Here is a 22,610-nt window from a genome sequence, read left to right on the forward strand (position 1 = left end):
TCAGTCTTGAAGCAGAGTTGTTGAAGTTGTGCTTGAGTCGTGTGGCTGTTTTGCCTAAAGTATTTGCTTACACTCACTTGTTTTCTGTAAACTCGCCGGTCTGCCTGGTGGATTTTCTTGTCGTTGCCCGGCGAGGTTTGCGTTGGAATTTCATTGTGAGGCTGTGGTACCGCAAGAAGGATTTGAACCAATCATCTGCATTGGGATATCGTGTCCCAAATGCCAATGCTCATATAATAACGAGTCGCAAAAGTGCTACGTTGACATTTCAAGCGATTTCCATTTGGGCTTTTCCCGGTTCAAGCCAACAGTGCTACCCCGTGGCCAAACTATGTAGTGCAAGCGCCGAAAGGAAAAACACAAGGCACCAAAGGTCCTTTTACAAGATTATATATTACAGGAATTAGAAAAATACTTACACACATTATAAAATCATACTTGTCTTTTTCAGCGCCGTATTTTTTTTCCAAGTTGAAATCGCTTTCATAAAAACAAACTAGAAATGGAGCCCGTTTTTTTCTTTTTCTTCAAATGTAATTTTGTGTAAGGTTCTGGCCTTCCCTGATATATTTCAAAGCAAAACAACATCGACAAGATTTAACAAACAAAAACAGAAATCAGATCCACAATATGGCCGACACAGAGTGGGAGGTGGTCCCCACCCCTGGCCCCGCCCCATGGCCCCGCCCCCTGCGGTCTCTGGGCCCAAGGCATCGCTTTGAAGCTAAAAGTCCAACCAAATCATTAGTGGCAACAGTGGTGGAGAGAGTCACCTTTTTAATGGTTACACTGGGAGCAACATTGAACAGCACAGCATGGGACATCACGGGACAGGACAGTCCACTGGACAGTCCACTGGACAGGATAGTCGCAGCTCCTTGGTTCCGGTCTTCCTTTGGAAAAAAGGCCCGGCGGGAGAAATAAATACAAATGTAATGGGCCGCGTCTGGCCGAGGAGGGCAATGTCACGGAGGCCAAAGCACCCTGTCGGTTCTTCAATAAATACAATAGAATGTCACTCGCTATGTCTGTACAAATGGAGACAAACGGAGTCAAACTTTTGGCACAATCGCCACCTTTTTTGTTTGTTTTTGCCACACGCCTTCTCTCAGGAAAACATAGATTTTTATTCAGCCAAGACGAACGACATCACGCCACATTTGCACGGAAACTCATCCGCCCTGGCGTCGACGGAACGGCCACCAGAGGACGCTAACAAGGGACAGCAGGGGCGGAGCCCAGGCGATGGGACACGGGGTGGCGGGTGGCAGGAGGGCGGAGGGCGGAGCAAGGGAAGCGGGGTAGGCTAAGAAGAATTGCCAAGAAGATGGAGGCGGGGTATAGGGGGGTATAGGGGGCGGGGTTTGGAGCGGCCTGTATCACCTGGAAGAAACATGGTCCTTTCTTCTGAGACCTCTTCAGAACTTTTTTTTTTTTTTTAGGGTTACTTTTTTTTGACGTTCTTTAATTGTCAGGAGAACGCCACTCCCATGTGTGTGTGTGTGTGTATGTTTGAGTGTATGCATGTTTTACATATCATTTACAAATTAATTTACAAATTATTTGGCGTGAATGGCTTGTATGTAGGTGTGTGTGTGTGTGTGTGTGTGTGTGTGTGAGATTAGCCTTGGAAGCACACAGGTCCCACTTCAAATCCAAACTGTTGGTTGCTCTCCCCAAAGTCTGACACTTTGATGTCCAGCAGAGGAAGATGTTCCACCTGTGGCGTGTTGATCTCCAACACTGTCCTGTCGAAGCCCTTGCGATACTGCGGAGACAAACGGGCGGGAAGAGCCTTTAACCTTTAAGACTCTTAAGGGGCCTACCGACACTCACCCAAGGCTCACTCAAGGCTTTTTGGGCCCGGCCCTGTTTTTTGGACTTACGGAGCATCCGTCCACCAACGCCTTGATGTACGGGTTGGTCTCGTAGCTCAGCTCCTCCTCGTTGGCGCCCTGGAAGCGCAGCGCCCTCTGGTGGCTGTTCTTGGCGCTCCGCTCGGACCAAGCCACGGAGCGATGGCAGTTGTAGGTCAAGTTCTGGCGGGCCACCACGCTCAGGAGGCGGAGGAATCCCAGCTGGACCACACCCACGGGCTCACCGTCCGAGTCCGCGTAGTAGAACTGCGTAGAAGAAGCAGAAGATGGGCTGGACTCTAGAACATGTCATGCTTTGTGGCCACCATGTCGGGTACTGACTGACCTTTTCGCCCGTGGCAAACTCGCTGTACCAGGTGCCCGGAGTCTCATTTTCCCACGAACTCATCTTCACCTGAAAGCACGGCCGCACGCATCCCGTTAGCCGGGACTTGACAAAAGTGTCGGGCTCACCCGGACGGACGCACGGACCGTGCCGATGCTCTTCTTGGGATACAGGCACGTTTCGCCGCTGGTGAAGTTACAGAAGACCTTGAAGGAATCTCTGGAACAGCCCTGGTTGGGGTCGATCCAGTACTCTCCTGTTTTTTTTTTTTTTTTTTCATTGGGAGACCATGACACGGATGTTTCACCAGAGCTACATCGGAGAAAGGTCTCCTCACCGTCTTGGAGCTCGGGCCGGCTGAGGCGCAGATCCTGGCAGGTTCTGGCCGGGCTGTCCTGGCTTCCCACGGGGAAACGCATGGTCTCGATCTCCTGTCGTAGTGAGTCCAGGGAACCGAAGATCTCCTCCGTGCCTTGGCCGGCCGTCAAGAACTCTGCGCCGGCGGTGTCGGAGGCGGCCATGTCCGCCTGGAATTCTGGGAGCAGCTGGCTGGCGTCGATGGAACGCTTGGACTTGGGGCTTCTCTGGATGGGAAGAGGCTGGATGACCTCGCCCGCCGGGCCCTGTCCAAAGCAAAATCGGGATCCAGTGTGAGTCCACCTTCACGTCCAGCTTTCAACGTGGCAGAAAAGTCACGTACGGGGGGTCCCGGAGCTCCGGTAACGCCCCTTTCTCCTTTAGGACCAGAGCTTCCCTACGACAAAAAGTTCAGGATCAGGAATTTGGCCTGACATTTCCTCGACAACGCTAAAGACTAATACTCACAGAAGCACCCTTTGCTCCTTTGACTCCTTGAGGACCCTGAATAGGAAAGCAGATGGGAGGAGAAGGTATCAGTGCGACATAGCCCTTGAAAATGAGGGGCCCGAAAACCCACATCAATTGCCACACAGAGGGACGCTTTGAAGACCATGTATTTAAGATCTTATGGCCGCCCCGACCTCTCTCAAAGTGAAATAAGAAAGGAAATGGCAAGCACTCACAGGAAGACCAGGAGGACCAGCAGGGCCAAGGGGTCCGGTGCCGCCGGGCATTCCCTGGAAATTGGCGTCAGGCACGTCACGACACGTCACGACACGTCAGAAGACGTCCTTGTCATCGTCTACCGCGGTCATCTCAGACTTACATTCTCTCCCTTGTTTCCGTTGGATCCGTGAGGTCCGGGCAGACCTCGGTCGCCCTTCTCTCCCTGCTCTCCTGAAGGTCCAATGAGGCCAATAAGACCGGGATGTCCCTTCTCTCCTTTGGCACCGGGGTCTCCTCGCAGACCCAGCAAACCCGAAGGTCCCTGGAGAGGAGGACCAAAGATGAGATGAGATGCTATTCAATTCAGGCAGGAGAGGAGGAGGAGGAGGAGGAGGACAAAGGTGGGCTTACCACTGGACCGGGCGGTCCCTTCGGTCCGGCCGGGCCGGGAGAGCCTTGCTCGCCCTAAAACGTGCAAAACCCAAATCTTGACTTGCTGAGAAAATGCGGATTCCCCCGAAAAGCAAACGCTCCTCTTTGACTCACCACTGATCCCGGGAGACCTCGAAGACCTTCCGTCCCTGTTTTTCCCGGCTGGCCCTGAGGACCGACGGGACCGGTCTTTCCCGGTGGGCCGAGGGCACCCGTGTCACCCTACGACGGGACGGACACAAAAAGCGAAGGTTTCGAGTGCATTTAGGAGGAACTGCAAGCCCAGTGTGAAGGAATGTGGGAGCTAAATCCAGCCCAGTCCTCTTTCCGGGGATTTTGGAAGTACTGACCTTGGTACCCTTTTCTCCTTGGCGCCCTTCAGCTCCTCGCGTCCCAGCAGGACCCTGAAAACATGTCAACAAACTGCTCGGCATGGGCTTTTGTCGTGGTTCCGCCTCCGAGTGAGGAGTCCCTTTTGGGATCTTACCCTCTTTCCCAGAGGGCCAGGAGGTCCGTTCTCTCCAGGGGGACCAGGCGAACCCTGAAACATGAAACAACATTGGTGTTGGCACATTTCAGAAGACTTTGCAGGAAGAATTTGGTGACACTTACAGATTCTCCCTGTTCACCGTCCTCTCCTTGTTCTCCTTTGGCGCCATCAGCGCCCTGAGAGAGAAGCAAATAAGCTAGTTTGAACATCTCTTTGGTTCTCCAATGGAGCGAAGAAACCCAAAGAGAGATCCATCGGATGTCCGTCAAAGGGGACACTTACTCTGGGTCCAACTTCACCGTGGGGACCGGGATCACCAGGGAAACCCACAGGACCCTAACCACAAGAAGGTTGCACACACTTAACCATTGAGCAAATGACAACATGGGAGTTAAAAACCCAAAAAAGAAAGTCTTACAGGATTTCCCTTAGGACCATCATCTCCAGGTCGTCCTCGCCCTCCGGCAGCGCCGGCGGTTCCAGGTTGTCCAGACTCTCCCTTCTCTCCACGCTCCCCGCGAGGACCCTAGAAATGGGGCGGCAAAAGCGTTATTCCGTCTGATGTGAATCTATCAAGGGTCTCCTTTTTTTGTGAGAATGTCACCTTCTTTCCAGGTTCTCCTCCAATCCCGGGTGGCCCGGCTTCTCCAGGCTCTCCCTGTCAAGTGTACAGTACAGAATGCATCGTTTTTTTTGTGTGCAGAAGAAAAAGATGGCGGTCAGAACATGTTAGAAGACGGTACCTTCTCTCCACTAGCTCCAGGATTACCCAATCCTCCAGGCGGACCTTGAGGACCCTGGAAAACAGTTTTCAATGGCGTACTTGTTCATGTCAAGGTAGTCTTGTGCAATGAGTGGTAAACTCACATCAGCTCCGTTTGGTCCAGCAGGTCCACGGGGTCCTGGTGGGCCCGGTGGTCCCTGTAGACGTGCGTGCGCATGGTTTTGTTATTCCGTTTGTCATGAATGGCATGGGCTTGGGCTTGGACGCTCGCCCGTCCGTCTGTCTGTACTCACCAGAGGTCCCACATCTCCGTTCTCTCCCTTCTCGCCCGCTGGTCCGGGCAATCCCTTGGTTTGAGAAAATGAAAGAGGGTTTGATCTTTCTGGCCTTCAAAAGTCAAAATACGATGCCATTTGTGGTGGTGGATTAACCTGCAGTCCAATTGGTCCGGGTGCTCCGGGGAATCCTCGGGATCCTTCGTCTCCTTTGGCACCAAAAGGCCCCTGCTGGCCCCTCGGTCCCAGTTCTCCATCGGCACCCTATTCACAAAAAAAAAAGAAAAAGAAAAGGAAGATGAGGGAGGCATCCATCTGCTGGGGATAACACGGACTAATAAGTAAGCAAGTATGCTACTCACAGCAGGACCAGGTTGACCGAGGGGACCCATGGGCCCAGGTGGACCAGGAGGTCCCTAAAAAGACCAAAACAAGCATGAAAGCGGGAGGAGTTGAACGAAATGTGATGAGCACAAGCCGTTTGTGATTGAATTGTACTGACGTGCTCTCCTTTTCCTCCCTTGGCTCCCTTCTGGCCGTGTTCACCAACCTCACCCTGTCACGACACCAAAAGTTAACGTCTTCTCAAGTGCTGGAACCAGCCCGCCTGGTCCCCAACATATTATATATTCCCCCCAAACTGAAACCTGGTCACTCCAAGCCACTGACCTTATCACCGTCCTCACCGGGTCCCCCGGGGGATCCGGCAGGGCCCGGAAGACCCACTGGACCCTGGACTCCGTCCCGACCGGCAGGGCCGATTGGGCCTTTCTCGCCCTGCGTCAAACCATCGTAGTTACATCAAGGGCTTAAGAAGGTGCTCCACGTGGAGCAAATGGAGAAACACTCACAGGAACCCCCTTCTCTCCAGCGTTTCCAGGGGGACCTTGTGGGCCTGGTCTACCGGGGGGCCCGACAGGTCCTGCCGTGCCAGCGGGACCTCTTTCTCCAGGAGATCCCTGTCCAGGTGGAATTTAACAGTCATGACTGCTGTCATTATGCGGGGCTATTTTTGGAAAGGGATTGGTTTGAAACATACGGCAGATCCAGGAGGTCCGGGGGGTCCTTCGCTTCCCTTTAGTCCTCCACCACCCTTCAGAGAGGAAAAGCCGCAAGGAATTCAGATTTGATGGTGGACAATCATGTGTGGTGAATGAAATACTCACAGGAGTACCGGGCAGTCCTCTCTCTCCGGGGAAACCTCTCAATCCCGGAGGTCCATCTTTACCTGGACCCCCAGGGGGGCCCGGATCTCCCTTGGTGCCCTCCTTGCCCGATGGCCCGGAAAGTCCCTGCTCTCCAGGTGGACCCGGTGATCCGGGATGGCCTCGCTCGCCTAAGGGACCAGTCTCTCCAGATGGGCCCTGCCAAAGTATTAGGATTGAGGAAAAAAATGGAAAGGTTTTTCCCCAAAAGGACAATTCCTACAAATTTGCCTGCCATCACACCTGAGGGCCGACCACTCCAGGAGGACCTGGTGGACCCATCTTTCCTTGGAAACCCTGAACAAAAAAAAAACAAAAACAGGTCAGGTGAGTTGCTATGTCCTCATTTTAGTGACAAGTGACAGAACTTCAACTTACAACTTCTCCTCTCTGGCCGGGGTGTCCAGGCAGGCCGTCCTTTCCTGGTGGTCCCTGTGGAGACCGAAAAGGCTCACAATAAACCGGATCTGACCGGTGCCTCCTGTATGAATGTAGCGAGCGGCTTCACTCACAGGGGGTCCCTTTGGTCCCGGGAAGCCATTGGCTCCCTGAGGTCCGGGCAATCCCTGGGGACAAAGCCAAGCGTGACAAAGTTTAAGAAGAGGATTTCCAAGACAGGGAGCGTGTCCCCGATCGCTCGAGCGCATCTCACCCTCTCTCCGAGTGGGCCGGGGGGGCCGTCACTGCCCGAAGTTCCCTGTCGAGCAACGGCACCAAGGGCGCAATGAAGTGGTAAGTGTTGACCTTTAAGTCAGAGGAGTCTCCGGCGTGACTCACCTTTGCGCCAGACTTTCCCGTGGTGCCTCGCGGTCCTCGCTGCCCCCTGGGACCCTGTTGGACAAAGACGGACGGCGTCACCATGAGATGAGCGACGAGAGACAACTGGACTTATGTGAAGGGAGGACAAACGTTACCGTTGGACCCCTTTGGCCTCTGGGACCTGCTTTGCCCGCCAGACCCTGAAAGAGGAGAGAAGACGGTCGCTAAACTAGAAAAGAAAAGACGTAGACGTGGATCCCTTACCCTGGTTCCTTTCTCGCCGTTGGAGCCCGGGAATCCCGGGAATCCCAGAGATCCCTTGGAGACAGGCAGACGTGTTGAAATTTGTTCACGGCACAGACGAAGCCAACAAGACAGCCAACGGGCCCACGTCACGGAGACAATGTAATTACCTTGGGTCCTTGTCTTCCGGGGTAGCCGGGAAGTCCTGGAACTCCGAGTTTGCCCTAAAGCAAACGACCTCTTGGATGAGTGCCGGTCCGAGCCTCAAATGCTCGGCAATGGTTCAATCACAGCGGGGATGGCGCATACCTTTTCTCCGATGAGACCGAGAGGACCCAGCTCGCCGGGTGGACCCACTCGACCTTTGGGTCCCTCTGGGCCGTCTTCGCCTCTGGGGCCGGATACGCCGATCTCTCCCTGCAAGTAGGCCGAGAGATGAATCTCCAGCTTCATCAGAAGGTAGAAAGAGGTGGCTCTTCTTTGTTACCCGCTCTCCTTTGACCCCAAAGTCTCCCTTGACTCCAGTGAAGCCATCTTCTCCCTAAGGGTACCAACAAGAAGCTCAGGGTTGCTCTCTAACCAGCAGAGTTTTTCCTCGGGAGATGACAACGCACCTTCTCTCCCTTGTGGCCCTTCAGTCCTCGGATTCCTTGCTCCCCCTGCAATGGAAAGGCGTTAGGAGCCACTCCAAAAACCTTTGGACAAAACCCGGGAGAATTCAAAGGAAATGACCTTGATTCCGCGAGGGCCAGGATAACCAAGAGCGCCCTGGGGACCGTTAGGGCCCTGCAGACAAATACGGGATTTGAATTGAATCCATAGTCTTGAGCGTGGGCTTCTCGAAATGTGACAGCGCCACTGACCTGGTTTCCCTTGGTGCCGTGTGGCCCCTCTTTTCCGGGGTGACCCTGAAATGGAAGAGTGGGCGTTTGAGTCATAGGGTTTCAGCACCAAAACAAACGAGCACAAAAGCGGAACTTTGGAACTCACGGGAGGGCCGTCGGCTCCGGGCATTCCTGGCAGACCTGGTTTCCCCGTGGGTCCCTGCGGGAGGGAACCACTGGCCTCAGTTACACTCTTCTACTTTAGAATTGGTTCCCCTTTCCAAAAGCCTACCTTCTCTCCCGGGGGTCCCATGGCACCTTGAGGTCCTGGCATTCCCTACGGCAAAAACAAAGGCGCGTCAAATGCGTCGGATACAAATGAAAGGGCGGTGGTCTTACCTGAGTTCCCGACGTCCCTTGTTGGCCCGGAGGTCCGGGTTCACCTTGGGGACCCTGAAACCAAAAGAAGAGTGGAGCGGGGTCAACGTTTGACCGCCCTTGAGGTACGTCAAGTGAAGAGATGAGCGGACGCTGACCAGGTTGCCCTTGGGACCCAGGTGTCCGTCGTTTCCTCGAACTCCCTGAAAAAAGGAAAAGACGCGAGGTCACCGAGGTGTCCGACGAGTGGCAAGAATCAGAGGAAAGTGCTTGTATCTCACAGGAGGTCCTGGGATTCCCGGAGGGCCTTTGGGGCCAAGCAAGCCACGAGGTCCCTAGCGGGAAAGCCAGAGAAAAAAAAAATCAACCAAAATAGATCACAAGGAAAACAAGCTATTCTGCTCACAAATGACAGCTTCCAAAAGGAGGCGCTATTGCTAAGACACAGAAAAGACTCACTGCTTCTCCGGGGAGACCTCTGGGTCCGACCTCGCCGTCATCGCCCTGAGGACACAGACAGGGAAGGTCTTGGTGGGAAAGGTCTTTCCCACTTGACAAAGGTCTAGCTTCGTCCTTACCCTCTCGCCGTCCTCTCCTTGAGGTCCAGCGGGTCCCAACGCTCCGGTGTCCCCCTACGGACGAGAAGAGGATTTAGCCTCTCCAACTGGCGGCTGATGCTGGCTCCGCTAAATGCTCACCCTGTGTCCTTTGTCCCCCGGTAAGCCAGGAAGACCGTCAAAGCCACGGTCACCCTGCGGAGACGACCGGGGTGTTTAATCCAGATTAGCCCAGATGATATCAAGTTTTGAAAGAGTTCTCGGCGATACCTTGGTGCCGGTTTCCCCGGGCATTCCGCGGGCTCCGTCGGCTCCGGCGCGGCCCTGTCACAGATGGACTCTTAGGGAAGGCGGCGCGCCATTTTCCTTTGGGATTTGCCAATACTCACTCTCCTCCCTGCTTTGCCTGGAGGTCCCAGCAAACCTTGAGCTCCCCTGGGGCCCTGGCAAGAGCACCGAGAAGCTTCAAGATGGTCCTCTCAAAAGGGGGCAATGCGTGGTGGCTCGGAGCGTTCTTACCTGAGGACCGGGGTCTCCGCTTTCTCCTTTGAGACCGGGACTTCCGGGATTTCCCTGAAGGAAGCGGATCCTTTAGATTTGCACTCATGACATCAAGGAAAAAAAACGATTTAAGATTCCTGCAGCTATACCAGAGGTCCGTGACGTCCGGTGAATCCCATGGGTCCAGGAGGACCTTTCAGAGCCATCTACAGTAGAAAGAAGAATGACCACCACACAACACAAAATGAAAGCCGTAAAATGACTCGGATAGCCGACTGGGCTTTGAGCGTGACGCAAAACAAACTCACCCTGGCTTGCGACAAAATGGCGGCTGCTTGGGCCTCCTGCGCCGACACAACGGGTCCTTTATCTCCTCCGCTCTGGCCGAAGCGGAACTAGAAAGAGTAAAAGGGCGGGTTTTGCCGGAGGTCGACGGGGGACCGAAAGCGGATTCCTCAAGTATCCCCTGGTGTTTCGGGGAAATACTCACGGGCAGCATCACGGAGGATCCGGGTGGTCCGGGGACTCCGTCGGCACCGGGTAGACCGGCCTTGCCGGGAGGTCCCTGCGACATATGTCAGAAGAAGTCAGCCCGGCCGGTGGTCACGGCCAGAAAACCTGGCAAGTCCAGACTCACCCTCTCACCGGGATCACCCACAGAACCGGGAGGACCGGAGTTACCGGAGGGGCCGGTGGGACCCTGAAATGGTTAAGAGGGAACGCCACGTAAAAAAAAAAAAAAAAAAAAAAAAAGACAGCTTTTTGGTTAAGGACGACGACACCAGGCGCTGAACTCACAGCGGGTCCTTCAGGTCCGGGTGGTCCCTCGATAAGCATACCCTGTAAATGAGGACGCAATTGAAGCAATGACATTGGTCTCGATTGGGACGTGATGGTCCTGGCCACTGAGTGACAGTGACAAAGAAGACCAAAGAGGACTCACGGGCTCCAGCACGGCAGGATCTCCTTTCTCACCCTTCTGTCCCCTGTAGGCTCCCTGAGGACAAACAATAGCCCGCCGGCCACATGTTGGTCAGCGCCTCCGACACCAGAGACGTTACGCCCGGGACGGTCCCGTCCGTGTCCCCGCTCCAGGTCTCGGCGAGTCCCGCTCCCGGCTAACTAATCCCGGCGGGCAACGTGACGAGGACATCCACATTGACACCATCACGGGGTGAAAAGTGAATTGACCACGCCGCCGCCGCCGCACAGAAGTCATGTGCGAGTCAACCATGGACTTCTGGCGTGAAAACCTGTGCTTTGCTTCTTTTCCTCCGCCGGCGTTCTTCTCCCAGCGCTTCTACATTTTTCAACTAAGTGCCTCATAGAAAATGTTCTGCTCTTTACGAGCGCATGCACATTTCAAGCAGTGACGCGAGGACGGAATCCCGACAAAAGCCCAGAGCATCTTTCCATCCTGGGCCATTACGGTCAAAAATTCCGCCACTCACGGTTGTTTGAAAGGATTGTTTTGGTTTTTGCATCCCGAGCAAAAGGACTTACGTCTGCCTCGTCTGTCACGGCGGACAGGGCGGGGCCAAAATCTCCTTCCGCCTTTGGGCCCTCGGGCGCCGGCTCGCCGTAGTCCCGATAGGAATAGTCGTATTCCTTGGTGCCCACGTCTCCGGTCACGTACTCTTCGGTGAAGGGCTCCTCCACCGCGCCTTGCGTCTTGGTGGAGTCGGCCTCCTCTTCCCCCGTCGGGACGGCGTCCACTTGGCTCTGTTCGAGGGTCCGAGCCCACCGTGTGGAAGGGCAATCACAACCCGCCAGGGGACAGTAAGAAGAAGAAGAAGAAGAAGAAGAAGAAGAAGAAGAAGAAGAAGAAGAGAAGAAGAGAAGAAGAGAAGAAGAGTTGTTTGCCAGGAGGGAAAGTTAGTCAAAGAAGATGTGACGTAAGAATGAGTCTTACCTTCAGACACAAGCAAAATACTAATCCATCATGTCTTCCCTTTTGTGCCGTTAGTCTAAATCTACATCGAGCTTTGCTTACCCTCGTCCTCCAGGACCGGCCAACGCGAAAAGTAACCCTTGCGTTTTTCCAAAATAGGACCATATTCCGTGGCGTAAAGACGTTAGAAAAGTTAATGGCGCCGCCGCTGAACTAGCAGAAGGTCGCCGCAATTGCGGGCCGCCTTCTCTAGTTCGCCCGGAGCTTCCGTCAGACACCCGAGCGCCACATTGGGGTTCCCCTTCCGCCACCAGACCGTGGCGGTCTGGGTGTTGAGGACGAAAGGGGACGCCGTGTTAAAATGTGCCGTCGGGTTCTTGGACGAGAAGTCAAGCGCTCTCGTCTGGCAAGACGTTTGGGAAATGGGAGTCGCCCGGTGGCGGCGGCGGCGGGAAAGTACGGCCTTCAAATATCACTCCTCTCTTATCTTAAGTGGTGTGGGCGTGGCCGTAGGTGTGGCGCGGGCGTGGCCATGCCTTACCTGCGTGGGCTTCTCTTCCGGTGCCACCAGCTCACCCTCCGACTCGCCCAGCGTCTCCTCATAGAAATATTCGCCCTCTGTGTTGCCGTTGTCAGCTTCGGAATATTCGGTGTCTACGTCCTGATTGGTCGAGCGGGCGGGAAAGGGGGGAGGGAGCAGGGAGGAGGAAGTAAGCAGATTTGAAGAGCGGAAGAGCCAAGGTTAGTTCAGAGTCCGCCAAAGTCAGTGACGCCTCATAAGAAGAGAACACAACGGCTTTGTGCTGGTCTCCCTTTAACAAACATCCCGCGGGGCGGGAAAACAAATGTCGGCCCACCCGCCAAACGTCGCACCTGGGCGGGGTGACATTTCTTTTCGCCTTATGGCGGACCCACCAGAAGACATCGCCAGCGATGCTTGGGGATGTCGCTTGGTGAAAACGGCCCCGGCCCACAAATTTCCACGACTTAAGTCCGCTTGGCCCAGCAAGGCGGGAGGGACGGCGTCAAATTTGCCCGAGGCCGCTTTGCAAATAACTGGTTTGGAGGCGGCAGAACGAGAGAGCGGGAAAGCGCCGGCTGTTGTCGTGTGCCGTCACGGACGGCGTCGTGTGCGCTTTGTCTACTGGCCGCCGACCCGACCCCACCCGACTGGAGGTCCAGTTTGGGCCGCCGGTCGGCACACCGAGCCATGCTTCAATGTGCCTGAAATGATCATATGGACGGCCGGGCGCATATGATAGATTTCGCCAGCGACCCCGGGTGGCGCCGTCCGCCGCCGATGCGGAAACGGACCTCCGGACGTGGGCGGGCCGGACGGACTCTCCGACCCAAAGCGGAGTCGTACCTGTTGGTAACCGTTGTGGTGTTTCTCGGGGACGCCGGTGGCGCTCGGCGCCGTCTTGTCGAACGGCGGGAACGCTTTGTGCGCCGACTTCACGTCCAGGTCCGCCGCCGACTTGGACTTGGTGGGTCTCGGCGGGGTGGGCCGGACGGGAGGCGCCGTGCCGGAGACCTTCTTGGACTTGTCCAGCGCGGCGTTGGCGCTTTTGCCGGCCGCGGGCTTGACTTTGGAGACCACGGAAGATTTGACTTGAGTCTTGGACGCCTTTGTGGGCTCCGCCTTTGCGGCTTTCGTGGCCTTGGCGGCTTTGGTCACTTGGGTGGTCGCCGCGCTCACGCTAGTCTTCTCCATTTTGACGACTGTTTTGGTCTTTGTAGTGCTTTCCGATGTGGCGCCTTTCTTGCTAATGGCTTTGGCCTCGCCGCTAGCTTTGTCGTAGCTTTTGCCGTCCACCTTGACTTCTTTGAGCTGGCCGGCGGTTTTCCCGGCGGTCTTGGTTGACGCGGCTTTCTTTGCGCCCGGGCTCTTGTCTACCGGCGCCTTTCCGTTGACCCTGACGTCGGACGAAGAGATGGTGGTTTTCACCACCACGCTCTTCCCGGCGGTCTTCTTGGCCGGGGCGGCGGTGGTCTTGGCCTTAGCGGCCGAGGTGGCCTTGATCTTTGACAAGAAGGTGGCGGCGGCGGCGGCGCTCTTGACGGCGGCCTTGGGTTTAGCCGCTTTGGCCGAGGACTTGGGGGCCTTGTTGGGGATGGGCGCCTTGACCACTTTGAAGGAGCCGCCCTTGGCGGGCTTGGGCGGCGTGCCTTTGGCTCTGACCGGAGTGGCTTTGGTGGGGGGGGCGCTGGCCTTTCCGTTTGTCTTCTGACACCCCAATTTATGGTTTGGGTGTCGGGTGTCGGGTGCGAGTGCGAGTGCGGTGGGCAAAGACACACGCAGAGGAAGAGGAGGAGTTGCGCAGGGTGGGGAGGGGGTCACACAAGGGGGGGACAAAGGGAAAGACAAGAGTGGCTGTGTTGAGAAACAATCACATCAAGACGCACGCCAACGGCTTGGATTATTTACTGAGACTGCGCAGGCATTACTGGATGCAGCACAATGGCCAGCACAATGGCCAGCACAATGGCCTTTTTAGCTTTTTGTAAACACACACACCTGACACACACGTTCAATTGGCCGGCCTCATACACTGACTTCTCCAGTAATGCCATTCTCAACGTGGAACCACCGAGCGCCGTCGTCGGTTCCGTCCATCGCGACCGAGCCGGTTGTCGGACAGAGGTCTGGGGGGCGTGGCTCACCCAAAAAATTGTGTCGTGGCTACTTCCAAAAGTGTCCAGACGGGAGGTTAGCTCCACGCTATGCTACAAGGATTTTGTTCTTCTTCTTCCAAATAGTCTCTTGAATTGAATTTGGATTGGAAGCACAAAGTCACCCAACTATGGCCACGCCCCCTTTCTGACCTCTGCAACAACCCAGCCATGTGGAAACATCAATACACATGACGTGAATCACACAAGCGGCGACGTTCATTCTTTGCGCCCCCGTGGATACGACCAAAGTTTGGGGGAGTCTTCATCAAAGCACAAAAAGGAGACCGTCAAGAAGGAAGGAGAGGAAGAAAATGGAATCTTCATTCCCAAGACCAAGTGCTGATCTCACAAGGTGGGGGGCCAAAATATCAACAGAAGAAAATGACTCATCAAAAGGCTCAAAGCCCGATTTGGGCTTTTTGGGAGGCTTTGACGCAGACTCCCTCATTGGCTCTCATCTCAAAGGAAGGAGGAACGTTAGCTCCCGGTCCCTATGCTATATCGCACTCGTCCGGCTAGGAATCGCAACTGGAGAACATTTTTTTTTTTTGGGGTGGGGGTGGAAAAATGATCCAAAGGAGTCCACTTGTCCCACTTGTGAACATTGGTAACATAAGAGGAGAGCGTTTTGAGAGTGAAAGCGCTCCCACGGGGCTTGGATGCTAGGATGAGCGCTGCTGCTACTCACGTAGGTGTTGGGGTCCTGCGCCTGCGTCTTGGGCAGGGGGGAGTCGCAGTCCGGGCTGTAGTGCTCGCAGAAGTCGTAGGCCGCCTGAGCGTTGGAAGCGATCAGCAGCTGCTGAATGTCTCCCTGATACACACACACACACACACACACAAAGGTCAGCGGGAGGAACCCGTTGACGGAATCCGGAGCCAGATCATCCTCACCTGGAAGACCTCCTCGTCCAGGAGGCGGGCCCCGAACACCGTGATGCCGTTGGTGTCCACCTCGGCGTTGTTGCCGCGGGCCAGGGCTCGGCTCATCTTCTTCTTGCAGTCCAGGAGCAGGGTGACGTTTTTCTTGGACACCGAAATGGCCACGCGGTGCCACCTGCCCGACGCAAAACGATTACGCCCGAGCGACCGCACAGAGCACGGCGGCTACGCAAACGGTCCGGCCGGCTGGTACTGACTTGCCGTCGGCCAGGTTGACGCCCTTGAAAAGCGGGTAATCCTCGGGGGCCGGCTTGCCGTGCTGGTCCTCGTACAGGAAGACGGGCGAGCGGCCCATCTCCACGCCCAGCTGTTGCACGCCCTGCTCGCTGTAAACGGACAGGAGGAAGGCCTGGAGACCGGCCTGGGCCTTCACCAGGGCCATGATGGAGAAGTTCTCCGGGAAGCGTCCTGCAGTGGACATGCAAACGACATTTCTTTGCTTTTGCCTTTTCCCCGGATTTGAACCTAGGTGGCGTGCCAGCAGCAATCGCCGTTGCCAACATCTCCACGGCTCTAATGTCACGTTGCCAGTCGGCTTTGTTGGGGCAATGGGCGCTATTCTCTGTTCATCTGTTCAATTAGACGACGAAAAGCATTCCGAGACATTGAAAGAATGTTCAGGTGGAGCCAAACGTCACGGCTACGCGCGGCGGCTAATCACGGTGGCTCGGGCGTCTTAAAGCCACAAAGACTCCACTCGGGCTCTTCTTAGTTCTCCTCCACCAGACGCATAATTACGGAGCCTATCTCAACGTCGTAAACAGACCGCGGCGGCCATGATTGCAGGTTTGCCACCTTGGGGAATTTCGAGGGGGGGGGGGGGGGGGGGGCTATCCAACGTCATTCCGCCAACTTGTTAGCATGGAAGCCACATTAGATGTTAGCGTTTGAGCGTTTTACCTGAAAAGAGTTGCTTGGTCGGAGCCGAGATCTGCGCTTTCTTGCTGATGCGGTAGGCGTGGTCCGGGGTGCCGGAGCGCCGGGATGTGCAGAAGCCCGGGACTTTCTTCACGCCCTCGGGGAGAGTCGGAATCTGCAGGGCTCGTAGTACGTCCACCGGTTCTGGGAGGGAGGGAGGAAAAAATACATAGGTTAGCCGGCCGACGTGAGTGACGCCGTCTGACCCGTTGACCCTGCGCCAGATTTCAACACGAGCTAGAGCACAATGGCGGCATTGAGCCGGGGGGGGGGCGCCGGGCCCAGGGCCAGATTTGGGACCGCTTTCCATTGCAACCTCTTAGTAGCATCTAATGAGCCATGCTAGGCTAATAAGAGCAATTAGCCTAGTTTTGTACCCTAATCAGCCACGAGAAGATAGAGCCATAAAGAGCCAGCTCATTCATTACCTGCTTAGTTTTTCCAAAGAATAGGCTACATTTTTGCTCAAAAGTATGCGATACATTAGCATCTCTCTTTGTAATATGAGTCAATGAAGTTGGGAGCTCAGACTTGGTTTTTCCAATTGAACTTTTTTAAGCACAATGCCGTTGCTTTTATCACTTGCTAAGTACGTTTTGAAACTCTACTCTGTACTGACAGCGCTCCTTATTTTAGGCGTTGCTTGCTTTCCAAAGACAGAAAATGCAAACAATGCTAACAACGTGCAGGAAGAGGAAAAAGCAACCTCCAGAAAAGATTGTTTTCACAGCAAAGCCGACAAACCCAAACATTGGCGGGCGGCGCCCAAGAAAAGACGCTCATTAAAGTCAAAGCCTGCCATTACGTTGACAATTGGAGGTGGCGGACGAGGTGGAATGAAATGGAATGAAATGGAATGAAATGGAATGAAATGGAAAGGGAAAATAACACGTGCTGGTGCTGGTGGCCATCTTCCAATTCACTTTAGTCATGGCATAATTGGAAGTCATGTCATCGTCATCATCAGAATATATCTATCATTTTTTGAATCCAAAACCCCGTCCCAGTCATTCCCTGCCATTAAGGGCAATCATTCAATCCATTTTTACCAGAACGTCTGTTATTAGAGCAGCGTTTGTGTGCCATCCACCATCAAAGGCGCCCAATCCCTCAAAATCGGAAGGCCGGCTTCCACCGTCAAGTGGCCACGCTTGGAAATGGAAAGTAACCCAACTTGACCCACCCAAGATGGCCGCCAGCCACGCACGTGGGATTCAAAGCTCCAATCTGGCGTGGTGTCCAATCATCCTCTGGACGTCACTCGAAATGAGTTTACGACTGGTATTCGAGAACAAAACGTGTACGTGACAAGCTCCTCCCCCTTGAGCGCCGTCGTTTCCGTCCGACTCACGGAAGGAACGCCGTGGCGCCCGCTAAAAACGACACGGGCGCCGGCCTATGCCCGCAGATGAAAGACAGCGAGTTTGGGACGCAACTTTTTTCCCAAGTTTTCCCGGAAAAATGTTTCCCGAGCGAGTTGTCCCGTTCCCGTCGGTGTGCTGTCAAATACCAGACGCAGACTCCAGCTGACACGTTGACCTCTCAACTCTCACCTGCGCACAACCGGCGCATTGTGAGCGAGAGCGTCGCCACTGGCGCCGTGTCTGGAGCCCAAGTGCGGCCCGGCCCTGCCCGGCCCGGCCCAGTGCGTGTCTCCCGGCTTTTAGCGTAACCGCAATTCAACTTTGCTATTGTTTAGGCTCCTCTGCAAACCTCAAGCCATTGTACACATCCCAAAATAGGCCTCCTACGCCACGTGTCGCCCACCACAGCACGTAGCGTTCCTTACGTTTCCCGTCTGGAAACGGGACGGACGGAGGGACGGAGGGACGGCAGAAGAAGAAAAAGGCCGTCTAAATAACCTATATATATAAATAGCCTGGTCCGCAGACCGCGGCCTGTCATTACGGACGGCGTTGGCCGTTCTGCGACGCCTAGGCGCTTCCCAAAAAGAGGGCTTTGGCATCCAAACCGCCAAAGGCGGGGGCGGATGGACGGACGCTCCACGTCTTCCCTCAAACCTGCGGCGGTCACCGTTCCATCTGGACGTGGTGGGAGGAGTCGGATGAGCTGGCATTGCAAACTTAGTGCTTCTAATTAGGGTTCGAATGTCCACCTTTAGAATGTGACCACCAAAATAGGCCATTTGGCCTTGGAATTTGCCCAATGGGAAACTTTGACTGTCAAGTAGTGCATTTGTTGTCCTCCAATGTGAAAGGGAACCATTGTGAATGCCAAAAAGATGTCAAAAAGGAAGCAATTTGTGCTCTTAAATGGCCTTCCTGCCACGAGAAGGCCCACGTCAGGGCGGAAAGTGAGACTTGGGAACCAAAACGTGGCCCAGAAGTTCCCATTGCTAGTTTGTGTGGTGACTTAGCACTGTAGGTGGAGAAATGAAGGTGAGGTGAAGGTAGAGAAGGAGGAGGAGGAGGTGGAGAAGGAGGAGGAGGAGGCTGACAGACGCTCCATTGAGCCGAGGCCATGTCGTGTTTATCCAGGAAGACGCGCACGCACAGAGCGTCCTTTGAGGAGCTGGCTGGCCCACACGCTTTTAAACGGAAGTGGACGCGGGAGGGACGTCCATGTGGACAAAATGCCTGCCTGCCTGCCGGTCGGTCGGTCGGTGGCTCTCCTTTCCACAGAACCTCTTTCACCACTCCCATTTCGGGAGATCTTGCTGCATTGTCTTTTATTGGAACGCCACAAAGTTAGCAACAATGACATTTGCAAATGAAAATGCCACCGCAAACCATCAACCTAGCAATAGATGAAGGGACTCTCAAAATTATGCTTTGTTCATGTCATAGCATTTTTTGGGGGGGGGGGGGGGGCAATGCTTTCCGAATGTTCAATATCCGTCGACATTTTGCTAGCGGCTATGCTAGGTATTGGGTGAGTTGAATGGCGTTCAAATTTGGGAAATGCAAAAATAACATCATTTGTAGCGCAAAAATGTGCAAAAACACTTGTCATTTTCACATTTTCATCAATGCAAGATATCCACATTAATAGACTGGACGGGAGAAGGGATTGGGAGGGGCCCCAAAAAGAGAGAGAGAGAGAAAAAAAAAGAGGGTGGCCGTAGGTACAGGGCGTTTTTGGACGTCACGCCACAATTATCAAACAAACTTATAGAGAGGAGCTTTCAGGCCGGCCTAAACACACACACACACACACACACACACACATGTACAGGTTAGGCACACTGGCTGCTTTTCAGTCCCATAAGAAGGCATTCATGAGTGGCAAAATCCTCGCCAACGGCCAACAAACACACAGACCGGTGGGGGGGGGGGCACAGGGGGGGTCTTTAGGTCACAAGTCGCCGCATTGTCCCAAATGATGCCTTCTTTCTCAAAGTCATCGTTCCAATCATTGTGAACAAAGCAAAAAGATCATTGGCAGCGGGATGCATGCCAGGAGGCACCAATGGCTGCTCTGGTGTTCAGGCTGGGATGGGATGGATGGATGGGATGGATGGGGGGGGGCACAATCTATAGGTGGCTCACTTGCATGCATGCGCATTGTAAAAAAAACATTTTTGTTTGTTTTGTCGACCTAGGTGCTCCACCAACGACGTTGACAGCGATGGAGGACACATTTTGAAAGTGACTTTCCGTGAGCGGCACAAAAATGAAAGTGACTATTATTACTCTTTTCATTTGCCTCTCGATCGAAGCCCTTTTCTTCCCCTCAAAGGTGGAAAAACGGCAACGGCGACGGACTCTTACCGGCTTGCGCCAAGCTGCTCCGGCACAAGGCGAACAGGAGGACCGCCAAGGCCACGGAGGTCAGCCGCGGAGCCCGCTTCTTGCGCAAAGGCCCGTCGGCCATATCCATAGTCACGCCTGGGACGGCAGCCGCTGTCCTCTCCCGGAAAGATGGGAGCTCGTCCGCCGAGTACCCGAAAGGGAAAGGGGGGGATCGGAGGAAGAAGAGTCACCCCGCTGACGGCGAGGGTGAGGGGGGGGGAAAGGCCCAAAAAAAAAAAAAGTTCTCTCGGAAGGGGGCAGCCCTTTAAAGCTCCATGAAGTCCTCTGGACACCTGAAGCTGGCGCTTTCTTCTTCTCTTCTCACCCGTCCCTCACTTTCCCGCTTGACTTTCTCCCACCCGAGTGAGAGCGTGCGTGCGTGCGTGGGAGGGAGGGAGGGAGAAAGAGAGAGAGTCGACGTGGGAGGGAGAGAGAGAGTAAAGTGGGGCGTGCGTTCACCTGGAAAAGCTCCAAAAATGGCTCCCGGCAACACTATAAAACGCCATTCAAGTCGTTATCGCCGATTCTCTAGTTTATTTGGAGCTTTATGCCGGCCCGGCTCGTCGGGGGCCGGCCAATCGGAGCTCCGTCCGTCCCCGGGGCCACGCCCCACGCCCGCCCCCATTGGTCCGTCCGCCGAGGGCTGAGCGTCCGGCTTTGATGGCCGGGGCCAGTCGCCGGCCGCCGGCTCAAAGCGCCCACTGCGGGAGACGGCGGGCCAATGCGGGCCAATGCGGGCCAATGCGGGCCAATGCGGGCCAATGCGGGCCAATGCGGGCGCCCGCATCCACCAATTATACCCCGGGAATGTATAAAAAAAGCTTCTGGGGTTTTGCTACCTACTCATTAGCCAGAAAAAGATGAATTTTTATCTTGTCGTCCGCAGACAAAAGAAACATGAAGGATTTTTTAGGCTGTATTTTTCTAAATGACATTTAAAATGTCTTAACATTTGAAATACTTCATACAAATTATAGAGAGATGTTAACATTCAAAAAGCAGCCATGTGAATGTTGTGTTCTAATGACCATCTTTTGTTCCTAATCCAATATTTTAGTCACCTCAAGTAAACGGGACATCTATCGGCCCGTGACCTCATTTGAAAGTAGCTCCAGGTGAGTGTAAATCTCTGGCTTTTTAGGGAGCGGCCTTTCAAGTTCGTGGCTGGCTTTCTCTTCATTTTGGAGCACAAGCCTTCAAATACAGCACAAAAGAGCTTGGAGGGCCCCTTTGGGAGACCTCGGCGAGCCACCTGCGGCCTGCGAGCCGTAGGTCGGGCGCCCGGCGGGCCCACTTTCTCTCTCCTCGTCCGTGCATATTCCCAAAGTAGAAGCTTGTAATTAAAGTCAAGCAGCCATCTTATTTTGCTGACTTTCTTCAAAAGGCTCTACTTTACTGGGCGGGGCTCCTACACGCACACACCGCACTTCACCAAAATAGATCCCAGCGAAGGGAGGAAACGTTTAGGCGGGGAAGGGGTGGGGGGGGGGGTGCTCGGGCTTGATTTTTCTTTTTTTTTCGCGCCCGAGTCGGCGGGCGCCAGGTAGATAGAGCAGGAAGGAATTGACGTGTAGTGGTTTTGCTGAAAATGGCCACCCGGGGCGCCAGATTGAAGTGAGGGTCAACATCAAATGTACTATATTCCAAGTACATACTGTATACATTTGTGTCATGTAAGCGTGCAGCAGACGTGTGAATGTGTACCACAGTATCTTGTGTTTTTGTCTGGGAAGGAATTTATTTTTTTGGCTTGGCCAACGTTCTTTAGGCGTGGCCCTTTTTTGGGAAGGGCGTGAAGGCGTGGGGGGGCTCAAACTGACCACAAGTCAGTCTTTTTTTAATTTTATTCTATGTGAAATACTGCAGACCGTGCCATTTTGGGGTTGGACATTTTTTTCAGTTTTTGGGTCAAAAAGTGAGCTTCAACGTGTAAAAGGTTTGACTCAAAAATAAGGGAGATTTTCTTTTTAATTAACCAGTATTGAGTCCTGATTTCATGTCGTTGGAACCCAATGGAAAGTTCTTTTTTTGTTTTTGTTTTGCGCCGCCGCCCGTGTCAAAGGCGGCGACGGCGGCGCATCAGAAGGCCCGGCGTGCGAACGCGGCCCGACTGCCCTGTCCATGGCCGCCGGGCCGGTCGGGGCAGGAATGCGCCCGTGGAGCGAGAGGGAATGTACCACGGGGGTGTCGAGGTCCAGGAAAGGGGTGGGCATGGGTGGGGGGCCCACAGTGCCGTCCCAGGAAACCTAAGCGAAGGGGGGGGGAAACAGAGGGCTCTTTTGTGGTGCCAGAAACAGCCGGACGGGAAAAAGCCGGCCGGCGGCCGGCCGTTCAGGTGGCGGCACAGCCGCTCTGCTCGCTCTTATTATTATTCTTATTATTCATATTTCCATTTGTCCAAAACCACATTCAAAGTCATTACTTGTTTGCAATAACTGATCCTGTCAAAAGGAAAGAATCAGCAAAATGAGAGAGAGAGAGAGAGTGACTTTGAAATGTCAAATGATAGCATTGGCGGGTGGCGCCATCCAACAAGGCCTTTCATGAGCTTATTTGTCAAGGCCCGCTCGTCAGCTGGCTTCTCCTCTGGATTAGAAAGCAGCGCAAAAGCCGTACAATTAGGGCCTTTCATGTCCGTCTGCTCCAACCAAGTATACCAAGTGGTCCAAGTATGGTCCAAGTAAAGCGCCTGGCCACCACGCCTTGGAAAATGGATTGAAGTTTGAAAAGCCAGGAACTATTTTTAAATTCATATCAATTGACATTTGGGATGTATGTGGGGCCTACGGGGAGACAAAATGGACCAGTCACTTCTTAC

At 54.3% G+C, this 22,610-nt stretch overlaps 2 protein-coding genes across 11 annotated transcripts in view; one reads left to right on the forward strand and one right to left on the reverse strand.

The window, feature by feature from the left end:
- Window positions 1–22,610, forward strand: part of hsd17b8 (hydroxysteroid (17-beta) dehydrogenase 8) — a 28,225-nt gene that overhangs the window by 2,496 nt on the left and 3,119 nt on the right. Inside the window, exons 7-8 of one of the 7 annotated variants that reach the window (XR_013330257.1) lie at window positions 19,603–19,658; window positions 19,740–19,830. The exons of 3 other annotated variants lie outside the window; for them this stretch is intronic. Coding sequence is in view for 2 of the 4 variants with exons in the window: in XM_077743146.1 (XP_077599272.1) it covers window positions 19,603–19,623 (21 nt within the window). In the remaining 2 variants the exon portion in view is untranslated. Of the gene's footprint in view, window positions 1–19,602; window positions 21,254–22,610 lie in introns of those variants that run through there. 3 more of the 7 variants (XM_077743146.1, XR_013330256.1, XM_077743145.1) reach the window with 3 other exon arrangements.
- col11a2 (collagen, type XI, alpha 2) lies at window positions 375–20,236 on the reverse strand. 4 transcript variants are annotated; one of them, XM_077743130.1, is made up of 65 exons: window positions 19,772–20,236; window positions 16,023–16,184; window positions 15,320–15,530; window positions 15,075–15,237; window positions 14,872–14,994; window positions 12,874–13,734; window positions 12,049–12,168; window positions 11,120–11,338; window positions 10,560–10,613; window positions 10,415–10,456; window positions 10,254–10,316; window positions 10,107–10,181; window positions 9,925–10,011; window positions 9,766–9,822; window positions 9,635–9,688; window positions 9,505–9,558; window positions 9,386–9,439; window positions 9,257–9,310; window positions 9,137–9,190; window positions 9,018–9,062; window positions 8,840–8,893; window positions 8,717–8,761; window positions 8,580–8,633; window positions 8,473–8,517; window positions 8,347–8,400; window positions 8,220–8,264; window positions 8,089–8,142; window positions 7,971–8,015; window positions 7,844–7,897; window positions 7,666–7,773; window positions 7,527–7,580; window positions 7,378–7,431; window positions 7,269–7,313; window positions 7,132–7,185; window positions 7,007–7,051; window positions 6,867–6,920; window positions 6,733–6,786; window positions 6,598–6,651; window positions 6,316–6,513; window positions 6,189–6,242; window positions 6,001–6,108; window positions 5,819–5,926; window positions 5,652–5,705; window positions 5,512–5,565; window positions 5,306–5,413; window positions 5,168–5,221; window positions 5,018–5,071; window positions 4,894–4,947; window positions 4,755–4,808; window positions 4,569–4,676; window positions 4,433–4,486; window positions 4,273–4,326; window positions 4,148–4,201; window positions 4,011–4,064; window positions 3,775–3,882; window positions 3,640–3,693; window positions 3,389–3,550; window positions 3,246–3,299; window positions 3,028–3,063; window positions 2,903–2,956; window positions 2,540–2,825; window positions 2,349–2,458; window positions 2,203–2,271; window positions 1,887–2,123; window positions 375–1,768 (listed from the first exon to the last, which is right to left on the reverse strand). In XM_077743130.1, exons 1-65 carry the CDS (start codon window positions 19,878–19,880, stop codon window positions 1,622–1,624), a joined length of 6,174 nt encoding a protein of 2,057 aa, XP_077599256.1. In that variant the 5' UTR covers window positions 19,881–20,236; the 3' UTR covers window positions 375–1,621. The 4 variants fall into 4 exon arrangements, with proteins under 4 accessions (XP_077599256.1, XP_077599257.1, XP_077599258.1 ...); XM_077743131.1 differs by lacking the exon at window positions 12,049–12,168 and having other exon boundaries at window positions 19,772–20,235; XM_077743132.1 differs by lacking the exon at window positions 11,120–11,338 and having other exon boundaries at window positions 19,772–20,225.

Source organism: Stigmatopora nigra, chromosome 21, assembly GCF_051989575.1.
Source record: "Stigmatopora nigra isolate UIUO_SnigA chromosome 21, RoL_Snig_1.1, whole genome shotgun sequence".
Lineage (NCBI taxonomy): Eukaryota > Metazoa > Chordata > Actinopteri > Syngnathiformes > Syngnathidae > Stigmatopora > Stigmatopora nigra.